Source organism: Boleophthalmus pectinirostris, unplaced genomic scaffold (assembly GCF_026225935.1).
Source record: "Boleophthalmus pectinirostris isolate CB_2022bp ecotype Guang Dong unplaced genomic scaffold, ASM2622593v1 HiC_scaffold_4, whole genome shotgun sequence".
Classification (NCBI taxonomy): domain Eukaryota; kingdom Metazoa; phylum Chordata; class Actinopteri; order Gobiiformes; family Gobiidae; genus Boleophthalmus; species Boleophthalmus pectinirostris.
This window is the reverse complement of record NW_026571353.1, coordinates 42,410,897-42,426,033: the sequence shown is the minus strand read 5'-3', so window position 1 is coordinate 42,426,033 and position 15,137 is coordinate 42,410,897. Positions and strand designations below refer to the sequence as shown.

Sequence of the window (15,137 nt, the reverse complement as noted above, 5' to 3'; positions counted from 1 at the left end):
CAGAGTCCAGAGCGAGACCAGAGCGGGACTGAGACCGGGACCAGCGGTCCGAGAGGTTCCGTGTCATCATCTGCGCGCTGGTTCCGTGAGGGGAAAGTGAGAATGTTCTGTGGACTACAGGTCCGGACGGGCTGCTCCGGTCCTCCACACTCAAGAACCACGACTGGTTCCGAGGTGGAGCAAAACATCCAACTGACGCTTTCACACCAACGAAAACAAACCGAACTAAGAGCTTTTGGTTCAAATGGACCAGGTCCGGGACCAGACCGGGACCAGAGCGCTACTGAGACCGAGACAAGACCAGGACCAGACCGGAGGCTCAGAGCCCACGGCAGGACAGGAGCTCGAAGCTGAGGCTCGGACCCTGCGGAGGCTTGGAGTCAGAGCTCGGAGTTCACCCTGGTCCCGCTCTGGTCCCGGTCTGTCCCGGTCTCAGTCCCGATCTGGTTTCAGACCTGGATCAGTCCTGATTCAGTCCGTACGCTGTGCAAAAATCCGGCATCGCAGTCACAGAAACGGGAAACGGACGTTATCCGTTTTTTCCATTCTTCATTTAAACACAAAATCGAAAACTGAAAAAACGAATCGTTATCTGTTTTTTAATTTTGGTTTTGGAGACAAATAATGAATAAAACTGTTGTTTTTTCGTTTTCTTATTTTTGGATTTATATTGAAAAACGAATGAACGAATGATACACGGATTATTTAAGATTACAAAAAAATCTAATTACATAAATAATAATTTAACTGTAAAATAAAAGAAATAATACATATTTCCTTCTTTTCATTCATAAATAAAACAACTCAACTCAAGCTCATCTTTGCATTAACTCTGTTATCCAGACCAGAACCAGAACCATGAGCTCCTTTAGCAGAAGAAGCTCAGGATGTTCATTATTTCAATAGATCCATGTTCCAGCAGTAAGGAGCTCTGAGGTTTAATCCCACAATCCACTGCAGATCAAACCCAACGTTTCCAAACACTATTGTACAATTTACACTGCAACAGATTATTAATTAAAATATTCTGCATAAATAAACTTTACATTACTAAACTTTACAATATATAAAACATAACGACTACAAGCCACATCGACCCATTTGAGATAATCATGTGTTTAATGCAGTTTTGCGCACGTGTGTTTACATTTTACAGAAACGAAACTTAAGCTCATGACTCATTTGCATAAACAGCACTTCTCATGCAGCTCAGCTCGTTTAGCTTCTTTCAGACTAAAGGACGCGACTCGGTGGAACATGAGGATGTGCTGCTGATGGTTTTGTCTGTAAATGGTGGAAAAGGTTCGTGGTGCTTGAAGTTTTTCACTGGCACCAACTTTCGGGTGTTCACGGTGACAGTGAGGAGTGAAGGAGACACGAGCGAACAAAATCAGGGAGGCGGAGGCGACGAGAGAGAAGGTAAACAAGCGAAGCGGCGAAATCTAAATTTAATATAAGCATTATATCGATATATACGATATGTCAGAATTCATATCGAGTTTAAAAACTATCTCGATATATTTAAAATATTGAGATATCGCCCACCCCTAGGTCATATCATTGTCTTGTTTTTCAAACTGAGCATGCCCAGATTCTGAAGCTGCTCTAGTAACTGTACTCAAGACAAAGCTCATGTTTGGATCAAATTGACTCTTGAATATAAAGTATTTTACTGATAAATCCTCACTCTGTCTGTGTGAAAATCGTGGATTTAAACTAAAGATTAGAAAACAGCAGAACTGAGCAAAGTCTGACTTCAGTAAAACACAGAACTTGAAGTTTTGACTCTGTGAAAGAGTCAAAACTTTGATGTGAATATTGAAGCTGAGACACACATGTGACTCCAGACACAGAACATGGGACAAACTCTGAGATGGTGAAGTTCTTCATTTGTCCAGGAGTGTTTCAGTGTGGAGAAGGTTTCAGCCGTGCTCATCTGGATGTTTCCTCTCCAGAAGACATTTTCATGTGATGGAGCTGTTAGAAGCACTGGGAATTCACCCTCCTCTGAGTCACTAAGTCCAGCCCAAAGGAGGAGTGTCAGAGTGAACCTGCCTTGTTTACAGCAAACAGATTTATGGCTCATTCTGTCCCTGTTACATTTGATTGGCCTGTTGTGGTCTGGGATCTAGAAAGGCCAAACAGATCTGTGTGGCCTTGTTCATGTGTGAACTTCATGTGACGGCAGGAACATCGACAGAAATTTGGGGTCCCAGGGTAAGAAGAGTCACGTGGGTTCCTCTCGAATATTAATTAATATTATTAGTTTGAAGAGCAGAAGTTCTTTATCCAAGTGTCCTTCCTTATCCCTGTTTTACTGTGGTTTGACCCTGTGCTTCTGCTGCCCTGGTGATTTGTTTGTTTTTTGTTGACTAGTTGTGTTTGTTGATCTGTTGTTCTTCAGTCTTTCTGTGTTAACTGTGTTCAAAGTGAATCCATCTTTGAACAGAAATGGCGTCTTGTGTTTCAGGTGGTTTTCACACGTTACTGCGCTCTCTGGACCGACTCCGGACGCACTAGATTTAGTTTTGTTTACTTCAATTTTGGATTGATCTTGTTCTCACTGCGCATCATTTGCCCCAAACACCAAACACAGACAAACTACAGACTCACCTGCACAGACAGACAAACTACAGACTCACCTGCGCAGACAGACAAACTACAGACTCACCTGCGCAGACAAAATATAGACTCACCAGCACAGACAGGCAAAGTACAGACTCACCTGCGCAGACAAACTACACACTCACCTGCACAAACTACAGACTCACCTGCGCAGACAAACTACAGACTCACCTGTACAGACAAACTATAGACTCACCTGCGCAGACAGACAAACTACAGACTCACCTGTACAGACAAACTACAGACTCACCTGGGCAAACAAACTACAGACTCACCTGCATAGACAAACTACAGACTCACCTGTGAAAATTATAGACTCACCTGTGCAAACAAACTACAGACTCACCTGCACAGACAGACCCAAGTTTCACTCTAAAATTCCTCCTTTGGGCTGGACTTAGTGACTCAGAGGAGGGTGAATTCCCAGTGCTTCTAACAGCTCCATCAAATGAAAATGTCTTCCAAAGCTGAAACGTCTTCATCACAAAAACAGAGTCCAGATGAGTGCAGCTGAAACCTTCTCCACATTGAAACGGGAGGGTTAAAAGAGGGTTAAAAGAGTTAAGCGTGTTAAGAGTTTATGGTCATGCATCAAATCGTCTGCGTCACGATGCACAGAGTCTCTGTTGTTGTGAACCACATTTTTAAATCCTCGCCTCCTCGTGTTGCGGCGGCAAATTACTTCACGGCGCATAAACGTCGACGCAGATCCATAAATCAAAAACAATGGCGACAAGGTGACAGCGGCAAAGTGCAATGAGTCGATGCGCAAATATAATTCGTCCTTTACACATGTTACGTTAAAAAGGGACAAATCAGGCAATGACAGTAACCATGGTAACAGGGTTTTGGGGGGTTTGGTTTTGGGGCTTGGATCTGGGTCCTGGTCTCAGTCCTGGTCCTGGTCTGATCTGGATTCTTTTGTGTTGCAGAGTTAGACTCAGTCCTGATCATCAGAGCCGTGGTGATTCTTCTGTTGATGCTCCTGTTCACCATCCCAATGTACTACTACTGCAAGGTACTGACCTGGTTTAGTCCTGGTTTAGTACTGACTTAGACCTGGTTTAGTCCTGACTTAGTCCTGGTTTAGTTCTGGTTTAGTTTAGACCTGGTTTAGACCTGGTTTAGTCCTGGTTTAGACCTGGAGTTTTTTGTGACCTGTGGATGTGCTGTGTCCTGTTGTTTCAGGCCCGGGCCAGAAGGGGCGCTAGAGCAAGGACCTCAGAGAACCTGGAATTACACACCGGTTCAGATCCATGTGAGACCCGGACTTAGACCGGTTCAGATCCACGTGAGACCAGTGAGCTCCTGGATGTTCAATACATTTGTGTAAATACAGAAATGACTTTAATCTTATTACAGCTTCTGATATGTTTAATCACACTCTAGGGTCAGTCACAATCACACTCTAGGGTCAGTCACACTCTAGGGTCAGTCACACTGTGGGTCAGTCACACTCTAGGGTCAGTCACACTCTAGGGTCAGTAACACTCTAAGGTCAGTCACACTCACACTCTAGGGTCAGTCCACTTTGGGGTCAGTCACACCTAGGGTCAGTCACACTCTAGGGTCAGTCACACTCTAGGGTCAGTCACACTCACACCTTGAGGTCAGTCACACTCTAGGGTCACTCACACTCTAGGGTCAGTCACACTCACACTCTAGGGACAGTCACACTCTAGGGTCAGTCACACTCTAGGGTCAGTCACACTCTAGGGTCACTCACACTCTAAGGTCAGTCACACTCACACTCTAGGGTCAGTCACACTCAGGGTCAGTCACACTCTAGGGTCAGTCACACTCTAGGGTCTAGGTCAGTCACACTCAGTCACACTCTAGGGTCAGTAACACTCTAAGGTCAGTCACACTCACACTCTAGGGTCAGTCACACTTTGGGGTCAGTCACACTAGGGTCAGTCACACTCTAGGGTCAGTCACACTCTAGGGTCAGTCACACTCACACCTTGAGGTCAGTCACACTCTAGGGTCACTCACACTCTAGGGTCAGTCACACTCACACTCACAGTCACACTCTAGGACAGTCACACTCTAGGGTCAGTCACACTCTAGGGTCACTCACACTCTAAGGTCAGTCACACTCACACTCTAGGGTCAGTCACACTCGAGGGTCAGTCACACTCTAGGGTCAGTCACACTCACACTCTAGGGTCAGTCACACTCTAGGGTCAGTCACACTGTAGGGTCAGTCACACTCTAGGGTCAGTCACACTGTAGGGTCAGTCACACTCTAGGGTCAGTCACACTCTAGGGTCAGTCACACTCTAGGGTCAGTCACACTCTAGGGTCAGTCACACTCTAGGGTCAGTCACACTCTAGGGTCAGTCACACTCACACCTAGGTCAGTCACACTCTAGGGTCACTCACACTCTAGGGTCAGTCACACTCACACTCTAGGGAAGTCACACTCTAGGGACAGTCACACTCTAGGTCAGTCACACTCTAGGGTCACTCACACTCTAGGTCAGTCACACTCACACTCTAGGGTCAGTCACACACAGTCACACTCTAGGGTCAGTCACACTCTAGGGTCAGTCACACTCAGGGTCAGTCACACTCTAGGGTCAGTCACACTCTAGGGTCACTCACTTCTAAGGTCAGTCACACTCACACTCTAGGGTCAGTCACACTCTAGGGTCAGTCACACTGTGGGTCAGTCACACTCTAGGGTCAGTCACACACTAGGGTCAGTCACACTCTAAGGTCAGTCACACTCACACTCTAGGGTCAATCACACTCTAGGGTCAGTCACACTGTGGGGTCAGTCACACTCAGGGTCAGTCACACTCTAGGGTCAGTCACACTCTAGGGTCAGTTACACTCTAGGGTCAGTCACACTCTAGGGTTTTACATGAATAATAATAACTCCTGTGTGTTATTTCATGTCATTAAATGTGTAATAAATGTGTAATAAAAAAATAAAGTTCTGTATGTGGATTTTCAAAATAAATGTAATAAATTTGTTGTATGAATAAAACATTTAAACGCAGCATTTGAGCTTCTGTGTGTGTCGGACATTATAAAGACTAGACAGATTATCACCATGGTAACCAGAATAAACACAATCCATCTGCAGCGGCCATTTTGTGACTTCAGTATTCTATAAACAACTCATTCAAATGAGTATGTTATGTCACAGATAATACTCCCTACAACTGTACAACAACTCACCCTTATGTCACAGATAATACTCCCTACAACTGTACAACAACTCACCCTCATGAAGCAGATAATACTCCCTACAACTGTACAACAACTCACCCTTATGTAACAGATAATACTCCCTACAACTGTACAACAACTCACCTTATGTAACAGATAATACCCTACAACTGTACAACAACTCACCCTTATGTCACAGATAATACTCCCTACAACTGTACAACAACTCACCCTTATGTCACAGATAATACTCCCTACAACTGTACAACAACTCACCCTTATGTCACAGATAATACTCCCTACAACTGTACAAACAACTCACCCTTATGTCACAGATAATACTCCCTACAACTGTACAACAACTCACCCTTATGTCACAGATAATACTCCCTACAACTGTACAACAACTCACCCTTATGTCACAGATAATACTCCCTACAACTGTACAACAACTCACCCTTATGTCACAGATAATACTCCCTACAACTGTACAACAACTCACCCTTATGTAACAGATAATACTCCCTACAACTGTACAACAACTCACCCTTATGTCACAGATAATACTCCCTACTGCCCTTTTGTTTAATTTATGTTGATTAAAGACGTCACAGTCGCATTAGACAAGTCAGATACTTCGAGTGTTTCAGCACAAGTGGAGTTTTCAACACCTGAATGTCAAAAATACAAACTACACACATAAAAACAAACAAAACACACGAGTGACACACAGCTAAGAAATAAACAACATTATTACATTTTCAGAGAGAGGATTTTTGGTTGGAAAAATACAAACATTTTATTTTACTTCTACTTGACTAAATCTGTTGTTCTGGTAGTAGATCTGTGTGTGCAGTTTATGGTCCTGGAAAATTCAGAATTCAGAGTTAAGACACCAACTAATAATTCAAGATGATTACATTTTCAAATTTAAATAAGCATTTTCAAATTTAAATAAGTTATGTTTCTGTGCAATTTAAAGTTTAAATTTAATTTCGATCTTTTACATGACTTTTTTTGGTAGTAGGTTAAAAATGTTATATTATCAGTGTTTTCTGCTGCATCTTCTTGAGTTGTAAGGAAAATGATCACGATCTACTGGCTGAAACCTCCCATATGGAAAAAAACTGAAAAAAATATAAGAATTTACCACTGTCTTTATAGTAAATCTTTATATAAGGTTAATATGTGCCATGTGTGGTTTACTCCTGAAAGTCGCCCCTTTTGCATTTTTCTCATACAACTATATTATGAAAAACTAGTAAAGATAAAGTGAACATTTTGCATGACATTTACAGGTAATGTGCATGATAAACTACATTTTCTTTGTATGTTCCATGTAATGTTTGTATTCTTTAATTATATGTTGCAGTTAAAAAAACAAAACAAAGTCTGAGTCAGAAGGGGGATTTGAACCCAGGTTTCTCATGTGACAGTCCAGTGACTTACCTGATAAACCAGCTGTTAGTAGTGGTGAGAACTATAGCAGGTGTAGAGGACAGTTACAAGTACTCTGGTATCACATAAGTAAATGGTTCTTCGAAGAGGCAACAAGGAAAGGGGCTACAGGATTTTGCAGAGTAAAAATCTTTTTACAGCCTGATGTATGTTCACTGTGATGTCAGTGGAAGAGTGTATGTCTTGTTTTTTAAGGTTGTAATGCAATATTTACATTACTGTGTTTACCCCCATGCTGCCCAACAACACACACACACACACACACACACACACACACACTGTGATAATTTTCTTTCTCACTCTCATACACACACAATACAGCAATCGAGTTTAAGGAAGCAAACATTGAGTGTGTTTACATGCACATCAATAACCAATATGATCGGGTTTTTTGAGTTTCCCGGTTTCTTCATGGTGCATGTAAACACAGTAACCTGGTTTCAGTGTCCTGGTTCTTAGAAACCAGGTTACTGTAGCTGGTTTATTCTGATAGTAACTGGGATACTGTGACATGTAAACACAGTTTCCCGGTTACTGCAACATAAAGTTGAGTCACATGTGTCCAAAAGACACTTTCCAGCCTTTCACCACAACAGTAGAGACATAAATAAATTGACCAACATAAATAAAGTGACCAACATAAATAAAGTGACCACACGAGTGAAATGACTAAAATAAAGACCTGCACATGTGCGACCTGCGCATGTGCGACCTGCACTCGTGCGACCTGCACTCGTGCGACCTGCACTCGTGCGACCTGCACTCGTGCGACCTGCACTCGTGCGACCTGCACTCGTGCGACCACTGAAAAGATAAGACATGAACTATCTCCTGTACAACACACACACAGAACAGACTCACCATCATCAGCACCTCTTCTGTCACAAAAACAACTCACATAATCCACAGAGTCGAGTCATTTAGTCCAAAAGAAACTGAATCACATCAGCGACACAAGGAGCAGATGTTTTTATCACCACTAACAGTTTATGCTAATTAGCCAAACGGTCTTAAGTTTCGTTTCTGTAAAACCTAAACAAATGTGATCAGAGCTGAATGATCTGATCAAACGGGCTGATGTGTCTATAGTGTTTATGGTTTATATGTTGTAAAGTTGAGTTTATTTATGCAGAAGATTTGAATGAAGAATCTGTTGGTTTGATGTGTGCAGTGGATTGTGGGAAATCTTGTAGCTTCTTAGCTTCTTATGCTAAAGGAGCTCACGGTTTGTATTTTTCCTGGTTTATGAAATTGATTTAAGTTAATTTTTGCACTTGCGCATTTGTAAGATTATGTCAAGAAACCGGGATACTTCATTTGATCATGTCCACGTGGATATGAGTGTCCTGGTTTCTCAGTGCGCATGTAAACACAGTAACCTGAACACTGACAGAACCGGGATATGGATAATAACCGGGTTATTGAATGACCTTTGTCCAACACTTGTGAGGACACTGTATGTGGGATTAGTGTCATATACAGGCCTTGTAGTTTACAAAGTTTAATATGTTTCATGCTGCACATATTTACCAAAGATCTTGTAACTGTTTTCAGTGTCATATACAAATCTTTTAGGATTCAGATAAAACATGTTAAAATGGTGTATGATTTATCTACACCTTTTCCATATGGGCTGAAACACCGACCACTGATCAGTGGAAATAAAAAATCTGACAAGTTTATACAATGGAACTGTTGACAGCTCAACTACAGCTCAAGGTGCCAACTTTTGAAAAGAAGTGAAGCCTAATTATTGACTTTTTCAAATAAGACACTTATGCCCTAACATTTTATTTAAATTGTTGTTGTTTTTTATTCATTTTTGCAATTTTTTTTTCTCTTTTCTTCTTCTAGAGGGGGGAAGAAAAAAAAAAAAGTAAATATATAAATTGTGTGAAGGCCCGGTCTCAGGACACTGTTGATGTGAATTGATTTGTCTGGCCACAGTTAAAACCAAAAACTACACCACAGCCCAGAGCGTCTACATCCTGGAAAAAACAGCAACAAAAAACCCCAAAACTACTCCTGAGACTTAAAAAAAATCACCACATAAACTGTGCAGAAACACATTCTCTCTGACAACAATCCAAGTGGCAGCTGGTCAATCAACTTAAAACTATGAACCGGACAAGAACAGCTGAGCAGAGTCCAGTTCTTAACTCTTTCCCCCTGGACGCCGACTAGGAACAACCCACACATATATGACTAGAACTGCCCTTAGAGCATCACTGCATAAAAGAAAACACACTTCCACCAGTGATTATAAATGATTTTTACACTCATGAACTTAATTGTAACACAGACATATTTGTATCTCTGGAAACTTTAGACTCTGAACTCTTCATTTCTGGATGTTTAAATGTGATTCAACTCATTTCCAGGTTTATAACAGCTCACTGAAAATGAGAGTTTACCTGGTCAGGTGCAAAATCCAAAACAAAAAAACTACATTCAGCATCTGATATCTGCAGGTTCTGAGTAATATATTCATAAAAAATTTAAAAATATACTTTGTCAAAGTATTTAAACAGATTTCATATCAGCAGATACAGTAAAGCCAAGTGTGCACCTGTTTTTACCTGTTGTTCACCTGTGTGCACCTAATTCATTTTTTCCATTTAACTTAATCAACTCATTTAGCTTATTATAATATAATAATATAATAATAAAACTCTTCCCCGTCAGTGGGAGTCCAGTATTTGTCTCATGTTCTCGTGCGCAGAGCTCCACATAAGTGTTTGTTTCTGTAGCAGTTCTGTCATACGTTGCATCTTAGAAAAAAAGACTGAAATATTTTAAAAGACTCGTCTGGGCAACATCAAGATTTCGGGGCAAGTTTAGTTCATAATCGAGTATAAAGCCTGGATAGTTTGTTTGGACATCGCAGGACTCCACACAGACGCATCAGCGACATTCTCATCTTTGTAAGTTTCACTCTCTGAAAGTCCGTCGCTGTCGCTGTTTTCCACTTTATAATCAACTTCATCATCACTTTTGAAATCTATAAAAGTCACTTTCTCTAAACTTATCTATAAAATACATCCACTCCTCATTATTTCTAAAACTGTGCGCCGCAGCGCCGCGATCCATTGCACGTGTTTTCGTGTTGTGTACTTGGATTAACTTCGGAAAAAATCGCCGAAAACATATCCTTGAATCCTATTGGTCAGTCTAGTGTGGGTTGTAGTGGCCCCCACCTAAAACAGTCTCTGTTTAAATGTGAAAAACCGAGCTGTTTCTAATGGTCGTCAAATCACGTCTTTATTGATACGGCGGAGGTGTCAAAAGACGTCATTAAGGAAACAAGGGGGTCGTCAAATGTCGTCTTCATGAGGGAAAGAGTTAAACTTCATGAGAGTAAAACCCGTCTGAAGCACGGGAGCAGCACAGTGAACCAAAACACACTGACAGAGATCGAGGACTTATAAGGAAAACAACACAGACGGCGAGATAAAGTAAAATAAGCAGCTTACATTGAGCATCTCCACCACAGTCTCGGCGAAGCCCACCACGTACATCGCCACGGCAACAGCATTCGCAAACGCAAAGATGAGACCGATGGAGCCTCCGAACTCTGGCCCCAGACTCCGGGAGATCAGGTAATACGCCCCTCCTGCGACGACAAACACACAAAACACACACAGACTAGAGCCAACTGTCGGTACGACGGCGTGGGCAGGTTTGATTTGTACCGGCGCAGAGTCACAGGAGAGATGCTGGTGCCAGGTTTTAGCTCAAATCACCAGTTGGCACCGGTACACGGCAGATTTCACTGATCTGGCCAAGATTTTAAAACTTCTATCAGGTTCTTCATCTTGTTTTCAGATTTATTATTATTATCTACTTTACTCGTACTTGTCATTTTTCATTTTCTGATAGATTTAAGTGTTTATTTCTTAAATTTTGGCCAAGCGTTTCTGCAGTGTAAATCCCTGAGTGAGCAGGTGGGAACGCTGAAACTTCAGATTCAATACTACTACTACTACTACTACTACTACTACTACTACTACTACTACTACTACTACTACTACTACTACTACTACTACTACTACTACTACTACTACTACTACTACTACTACTACTACTACTACTACTACTACTACTACTACTACTACTACTACTACTACTACTACTACTACTACTACTACTACTACTACTACCAAAGAATCAGGACAACAGCAGGACTCTGAACAGTCGTGTTAAAGGAGGCCGTCCTGTTGTATTTATACATTTATCAGTGTTGTGCAAGTTCACACTTTTCATGAACTAGTTCAAAGTTCAGTTCACACTTGTTCAAAGTGAATAGTTCACGTTCATAGTTCACAATTTTAATTTTGAACTAGTTCAAAGTTCAGTTCATTTTATATTTAGATGAGATCTGTAAATGAAAGGCTGCATTTATTTTTCAAACTGACTTCTAGTTTACAACAACTTTACAAGATCCACTGTTGGACAAGTGACTTTAAAACTGTAATGTTTTATTTATGACTTGTTACTGTCATTTCTAAGTCATTAGTTACATTTACAATATTACTGTGTTTAAAATGTAAAACATTACACGACTATTGCAGCACTTTTAATTTACTCTCACCAAAAGAACTGTTAAACCAGATGCTGAACTTTTAAACCGAACCGACTGAACCAGGACTACTGAACCAGGACTGAACCAGGACTAAACCAGGACTAAACCAGGACTGAACCAGGTCTAAACCAAGAACTGAACCAGGACTAAACCAGGAGACTAAACCAAGACTAAACCAGGACCAAACCAGGACTAATCCTGGACTAGAACTTGGAATCTAGGACCGCCCCTGAGAGAACCCCGAGTGCGATCGGGCGTCAGCTGCGTTTAGTTCGGTGGAGCGTGGACTTCTGCGTCGGTCCTTTCGCTCAGGATCACGGTCTACGCGGGCGAACCTCCGGCGTTTCACCGCTGCTGATATCGCGGTGATTTTAGCAAATTTGTATGAAGAAAAACGAAAAACCCACCATTTCAACCCAGGTTAAAAAAGCATTGTGACGCGCGTTACTGACATTATGTACCAAGTAAAATAATACACGTGCGGAGCAGCACGTCCTGTGCGTGTAGATTTCAGAAAATAGGATCCATCCTATTTTTTGACGCTCTACACGAGCGTAGGCGCGTATCCCCGTCAAAATCCACAGAGCATGTATCTGTTGTATTTGTGCATTTACCATCAGCACATTGTGCTCCCTGGGCAGTTGTGTATCATGTGAAAGAGCCCAGATCCACATACACTGTTCATTAGTGCTTTGAAATTTACTTTTGAAATCCTTGCGTTTGCCGTGGTGAGTCTGTACAGAAGGTAAATACAAGCAGCTAAACGCGCCCAGTCAAGTTTGATTGACTTTCCCATTGAGAGACACAAGAGCCCGTACGTTCCGTTAAAGCTGCCGGTGGAGTCGCCTTCGCGTTGACACGCGGCTGTGGTTTCGCGAGGTTAAGTGTGAGCAGATCGTCACTCGTCAGGTGAAAACAAATTCCGACGTTTAACTGAAGCCCAACAAGTGACGTACGTCGTTCATCACACATAATTTGAACAAATTCACGTTCAAGTTCTTGATTTACAAAAGTGTTGCGTTCAGTTCGAAGTTCAATGAACGCGCTCTTTTGAACTCGTTCATGCACAACACTGACATTTATATATTTATATTTTTACATTTACATATTTATATATTTAGTGCGTCTGACCTCCGCGGACGAATCCGTTGGTGGCGATGGCGGACGTGGACAGTCCGGTGATGGTGGTGACCAGAGTGGCCATGAAGATGATGGCGATGGTCAGACCTGGAACACAGAGAAGCCTCAATACAACAGAAGGACAACAGGAGCTCCAGGAAACACGATTTATCTGCAGTTTACCTTTATATAAATGTGAAAATACATTCTTTATCCACACTTTGCAGCTGATGTCATCAACATTCCTTGAGGGTGTGATGCTAACTGTAGGCACTGCTCTGTCTGAGACTTTATTAGACTTTAATTTAAGCTTTGTTTTAACACAATCAGACCATAAAGAACTGACTTGGTGATATGATCCGTGCTCTTAAACAAGTCTCTCTCAAATAACATTACAGTCACAAGCTTTTTTTTTTTTTTCTTGAGACTCGAGACAACGTTAAAACTTTGTTTGCAGTGTTTTCTAGCATGTGCATTGTGTCTCCATGGTAACTGCTGAACATCCCTCCGTAGACACACAGGCGTGGCGTCACCGCAGTATCATTACTGTGGGCACAGTCACTGGGGATGGACAGTAACCGAAGTATATCTGGTGATATCGTATCGTCAAAGTTCTCTCAATAATATCATGGACCATCACAATAAATCGAATCACAAGTGTCTTTGTTTAAATGAAGAGTTAAAAACACAGAGGAACTACATAGACCATGATCCTTTGCTCCATTTCAGCGCAGACGACAAGAAGAAATAACAGTTCTGACACTTTTAACTCTTAGTTCTTTGGGCTAAGTCTTGTCAAGGAATTTTAAGAGGAAAAAGTTGCATATTCACAGTTTTAGATATTTAGCCTCCACAAAATATCACAATAAATATCGTACCGTGAGATGTTTATTAGGGTTGTCCCGATCTGATCACGTGATCGGAAATCGGCTTTTGTCACCTCATTTGTATTTGGTAAGATTTTGTATTATTTGGATTTCATAGACACACACACACACACAGGCTTCTCTATAATATCAAATATACAAAGTAGAGCCCGACCGATATGGATTTTGTTGTGGCCGATATGAAACTGATATAATGGGAGTTGGAGCTGCCGATATAATCGCCGATATATTTAGTGATGTAAAAATTCACTGTAAATGTTTAATTGTTTAAAAAACTTAGGTTTGGCTCTAGTGGATTCTAAATTGGGTTTATTTAGGCAACATTTATTGTTATTCTGCCTCTTTACATCATATTTACAGACAGTAGTTTGGCCTAATGGTATTTTTGCATCACATTCTAGCTACTAGTGATGGGTATTCCAGTTTTGTTTTGTTTTTGGAGAACTGGCTCTTTCGGCTCCCAAGCGACTCTTGAGATTGTTTTGTTGCAAGCAGAACTAAACCAGAACTGAACCAGGACTGAGTGTCTCTCCTTCACTCGAGCCCAAGATTAGTCCTGGTTTATTCATTTTATGCTGAACTGCAGCCAAATATGCACTTTTGTTTTTTATCCTGTGCACACGAATATTTCTGAAAGTTTCGTTTTCAGCCGCTGCTGCTGTCAAACTACGGGTCGACATGCGGCATGAAGAGAAAAAGTGAGAGAAAGAGAAAACACGGCTCCCAATAAGAAACATGCTCCCGTTGTTCGCTTCAAAGAGCCGCTTCGATCGCGACCCATAACTCCTAGCTAGAAAAGAAACTACCGCTATTAGCCTTTAGCCGTAAAAAACGTGCGCGCCGCGGTAGTTAATTATATGCATAAATGTGGATCATTCACACGTCTATTCACAGCTCATTTACATATCAATGCTGGTCCAGTAACAAATATACGGCCAATATAGTCACTTTACAATAGACCAATAGAAAACAGCCTGTTTATGTGTGGGAGCTACAGCAGCTAACCGCTAACAAAACCTAAACTAGCTTCAAAGTCGATGTATTTCCAACACTCACCGCTCACACAGGCTCCTCCTCACATCACACAGGCTCCTCCCACATCACAAGTCTGCACTAATAAATGTCCTTTTAATCCAGACTCAAACCGATTGTCCGAAAAAAGAAAATAATCTCAGTGTTGCGCACGGCTGCGGGTGTAAACAAAACACACACGTGAGTGAAGTGACGTCACTCTGTGGTGTGTTCAGGGACACACACAGACAAATTACACCGCAGATAAATACTGA

General features: G+C 41.6%; 1 protein-coding gene across 1 annotated transcript in view; it reads right to left on the bottom strand.

Annotated features, from left to right (window-relative positions):
- Positions 1 to 15,137, bottom strand: part of LOC110175642 (solute carrier family 12 member 2-like) — an 88,379-nt gene that overhangs the window by 64,282 nt on the left and 8,960 nt on the right. The window contains exons 5-6 of the mRNA XM_055161842.1: positions 12,977 to 13,072; positions 10,737 to 10,876 (exon numbers count right to left, since the gene is read on the bottom strand). Coding sequence (XP_055017817.1) covers positions 10,737 to 10,876; positions 12,977 to 13,072 — 236 coding nt within the window. The remainder of the gene's footprint in view (positions 1 to 10,736; positions 10,877 to 12,976; positions 13,073 to 15,137) is intronic.